The 3762-nt window shown below is 35.6% G+C and overlaps 1 protein-coding gene across 2 annotated transcripts in view; it reads left to right on the top strand.

The window, feature by feature from the left end:
* elmo2 (engulfment and cell motility 2) overlaps positions 1-3762 on the top strand; it is a 38235-nt gene that overhangs the window by 26068 nt on the left and 8405 nt on the right. For both annotated transcript variants that reach the window (XM_016480126.1, XM_016480127.1), the window contains exons 17-20: positions 1853-1965; positions 2062-2169; positions 2260-2342; positions 2776-2853. In XM_016480126.1, coding sequence (XP_016335612.1) covers positions 1853-1965; positions 2062-2169; positions 2260-2342; positions 2776-2853 — 382 coding nt within the window. The remainder of the gene's footprint in view (positions 1-1852; positions 1966-2061; positions 2170-2259; positions 2343-2775; positions 2854-3762) is intronic.

Consider the following 3762-nt stretch of genomic DNA (forward strand, 5'->3'; position numbering starts at 1 on the left):
ATAACATTACATTTCATATTATATTAAAATTGAAAAAAAATTTGTTATTTGTAATAACATTTCACAATATTGGTGTTTTTTTTACTTTATTTTGATCAAATAAATTCAGCCTTGATGAGCAGAAGATATTTATTTCAAAATCATTAATAACTGTAATGTTTCCAAACTTTTGGCAGGTACTTTAATAATAATAACAATTCTATATACTTTACTATAATATATTATAGTACTTTATTATAATATATTGTATTATATTGTTATCATGATTATTAAATGCTGCTTTTTATTTTTTACAGAACAATAGTATGTATTAATATAAGATATATCTTTAAATATGCTAAAATATATTATATTTTTAATAATAAGTGCTGGGGGGCGTGGCTTGTGGGCATGACTTGGGGCATGGTCAGATTTTCCTTCCTTTTTGTCTCTAGCTGATCACATGCCTGAGTTATAAACCGCTAATGCATTGAGGAAATTAAACCAAATTATAGGTCTTTATTATTTTAAAAGTAAGCATGAAATGGAGCGATATGGGGTTGGACCTACAACTCTCAACCTGTGATTAGAAGCATAGTTTCTCGTTACAGGGTTTCTATGGGTCTTAAAAAGGTCTACCCTTCCACAATTTAAGGCCTTAAAAGGTTTTAAATCAGAGCAGAAAGTATTAAACTCATAGTCATGGCATGAAATCTTGCATGCACTACAAAAATGATGTTCATTCTCAGTGGTTTTGTTTTCCAATTCAAATACCTAAACATCCTTAAATCCAGTGTTGGGGAGTAACAGTTACTGAGAAAAAAATGTGTAATTAAATTACAGTTACTTATGAAAATGGTAACGATTACAAAGGGTGTTACATCTGAATATTTTCTGTAAAAAGCTAGGATATGTTGAATAATATTCATTTGTTGCTTTGCCTGTTTTTGATGTGCACGATCCCTCCAGCCATTTAAAGGCTGTTTAGTAAAGCAATGCTGTTCTGATGCTTCTGATTGGTTCTCTTGTTTGAATTTGCAGTGCACCACGTCTGCCATTTACTTCAATCCACATTGCCGCTGAAAGCTTTAGGCTACAACCTGTCTTAAGAGCTGCCACCATGGCAAGTAATAAAAATGTGTTTTAGTGCTGAAAATTTTAAAATCAAAAATCATAACAATTTGAAAGTAAAAAGAGGCGATAAGTCTGATTTTGTGGTGGCTGTGCTTTAAAATTAAAATGCTATAATCTTGAGTTTAGTGTTGAGTGTTACTGCAAGGTTAACCCTGCCTGGTTTAAATATTTGAAAATGATTAACAGTTGAAAACATTTGTTAGAAATGTAGAAAAGTAATCAAAAATTTATCAAATGTAATCAGTTACATTAATGAAGTAATTGAAATAGTTACACAATGTATTACATTTTAAATAGGGTAACTTGTAATCTGTAACCGATTACATTTCCAATGTAACCTTCCAACACTGCTTAAATCAAGATATTAGAGATGCAAAATGATGAACAGTCTTGAGTCTTGTTTTCTGAGAAATTTAACAAAATTAATTGAGGTTATTCTTAAAACAAGAACAAATATCTGTTAGTGGGTTATGAAAATTACTTAACTGAGTTAAGGTTATTTTTCTGAGACCATTGGCAGATATTTGTTCTGCATTGTTTTGCAGAAAACAAGACTTATTATCTTCTGTCATTTTGCTTCTCAGGTAAATGGATCTTGATTTAAGAATTTTTAGACATCTGCACTGGAAAACAAGGCAAAAGTACTGAGGAGGAGCGACCAACCAATCCAAATGCTCATATGAGTATATCTGAGTTTGAGGATCAGCTGGTCTCAAGTGTGTTTCCTCTTGATTGTCAGTGAGCTGCGTGAGCGGATCCAGCCAGAGATTCTGGAGCTGATCAAACAGCAGCGACTCAATCGTCTGTGTGAGGGAAGTTGCTTTCGCAAACTCGGCAACAGACGGAGACAAGGTGCCGAAAGCTCACATCTGCCCATGACAGCCGCTTCTGCGCTATTCTTCTGTAATGTGAGTTTCCTCTTCTAATGATCTTTGGTTCCTCTCTCAGAGAAGTTCTGGTTCTGCCGTCTGTCGTTAAATCACAAGGTCCTGCACTACGGAGATCTGGACGAGTCTCCGCAGGGGGAAGTGCCGTTTGAACTGCTCACCGATAAGAGTGAGCGCACTTACGTGACATAAAACCACTGAATATTATTCACATCACGTGTTGCACAGTGTATTCAAACTCACTGTCATTGACCCACAGTTCCCGTGTCGGACATTAAAGCAGTGCTGACGGGGAAAGACTGTCCGCACATGAAGGAGAAGAGCGCACTCAAGCAGAACAAGGTTAAGCCACTTACTTCATCTTCTCCAGCGCACTTTTGAGCAGAACTGATATAGAGAGAGAAAGATCTGACATGACACTGTTGTTTAATGTCTTTTTTTTTTTTTTTTTAAAGCCTGCCTGCCTGTGTCCCTCAAATAAACAATTAATCACTGACGTCATCATCATTATTGAATAATGCATTTATGAAGCAAACATGTTAATATGGTAATATTGCATGCATATTTATTTAAATATATATCTGGTTCCTCTCAAGGTTTTACTCCTCTTAAGGAATTGTTTAGTTTGGTTCACTTTTTAAAGCAGTACTATCTGTAAAACTGCTATGAAACAGAATGCACAATACCCAAACCATACAGAATATCGCACATTCTATATTCTGTTTCTATGTTATGGATGTATGACTGATGTGTTTGAATGGTGCTTTGTTTGTAGGAAGTGTTAGAGTTGGCATTTTCCGTCCTCTACGATCCTGACGAGGCTCTCAACTTTGTGGCACCCAGCAAATACGAGGCAAGTCTCGAAAACAGCACTTAAATCACAGTTCTGTTAGAAATACAGAAGTTCAAGGACTGTTTGTTATTCATTAAGCTCTTTATGCGTTGATAATTAGGGCTGTGAATCAACTAAAGATATGACTCATTTTTCCATTAGAAATGTTTGTTTTTTATGTGAGGATCTAACGCCTGTATAACAAGTATCACTAATATGCACCTACACCACTAGTGACATGATGCCAGTGTGTTAATTCTTAATTATTTGTACATATTTCCCCATCCCTAACAGTTTATCCAATTAATTTTCCTAGCTAAATAGAGGCCAATTATTCAATTAATTTTAAGAAATGATTATAAGAAAAACACATGATGCAGGTTACGTTTAATGGCACGGCAAAACCTTCAGTGTTAAACACTGCTCAGTTTTCATATTTACATTTACATTTATTCATTTAGCAGACGGTTTTATCCAAAGCAACTTACAATTGAGAAATACAATAAGCGATTCATCATAAAGAGGCAAATAAACGCAGGAAGTGCTTGCAATACAAAGTTTCAGGCATTGTTCAGAGTAATACAAGCTGGAGAGGTTAAGTAAAGAGAAAGCTATTTTTTTTTTTTTAAAGATGAAGTCAAATGATGACGGAAGAGATGAGATTTCAGGTGTCGCTTGAAAATTGTCAGGGAATCAGCATTCCGGATAGGGGTGGGAAGTTCATTCCACCAGCCAGGAACGGTGAACGAAAAAGTTCTGGAAAGTGATTTTGTGCCTCTCTGTGATGGTACCACAAGGCGTCACTCACTAGCGGATCTCAGACTGGAGGGAATGTAGATTCGTAATAGTGAGTGGAAGTAGGCGGGTGCAGAGTCTGTGGTTGTTTTATATGCAAGCATCAATGTCTTGAACTTGATTCGAGCCGCAACC

The sequence above is a fragment of the Sinocyclocheilus anshuiensis genome, unplaced genomic scaffold (assembly GCF_001515605.1).
Source record: "Sinocyclocheilus anshuiensis isolate Anshui unplaced genomic scaffold, SAMN03320099.WGS_v1.1 scaffold169, whole genome shotgun sequence".
NCBI lineage: Eukaryota > Metazoa > Chordata > Actinopteri > Cypriniformes > Cyprinidae > Sinocyclocheilus > Sinocyclocheilus anshuiensis.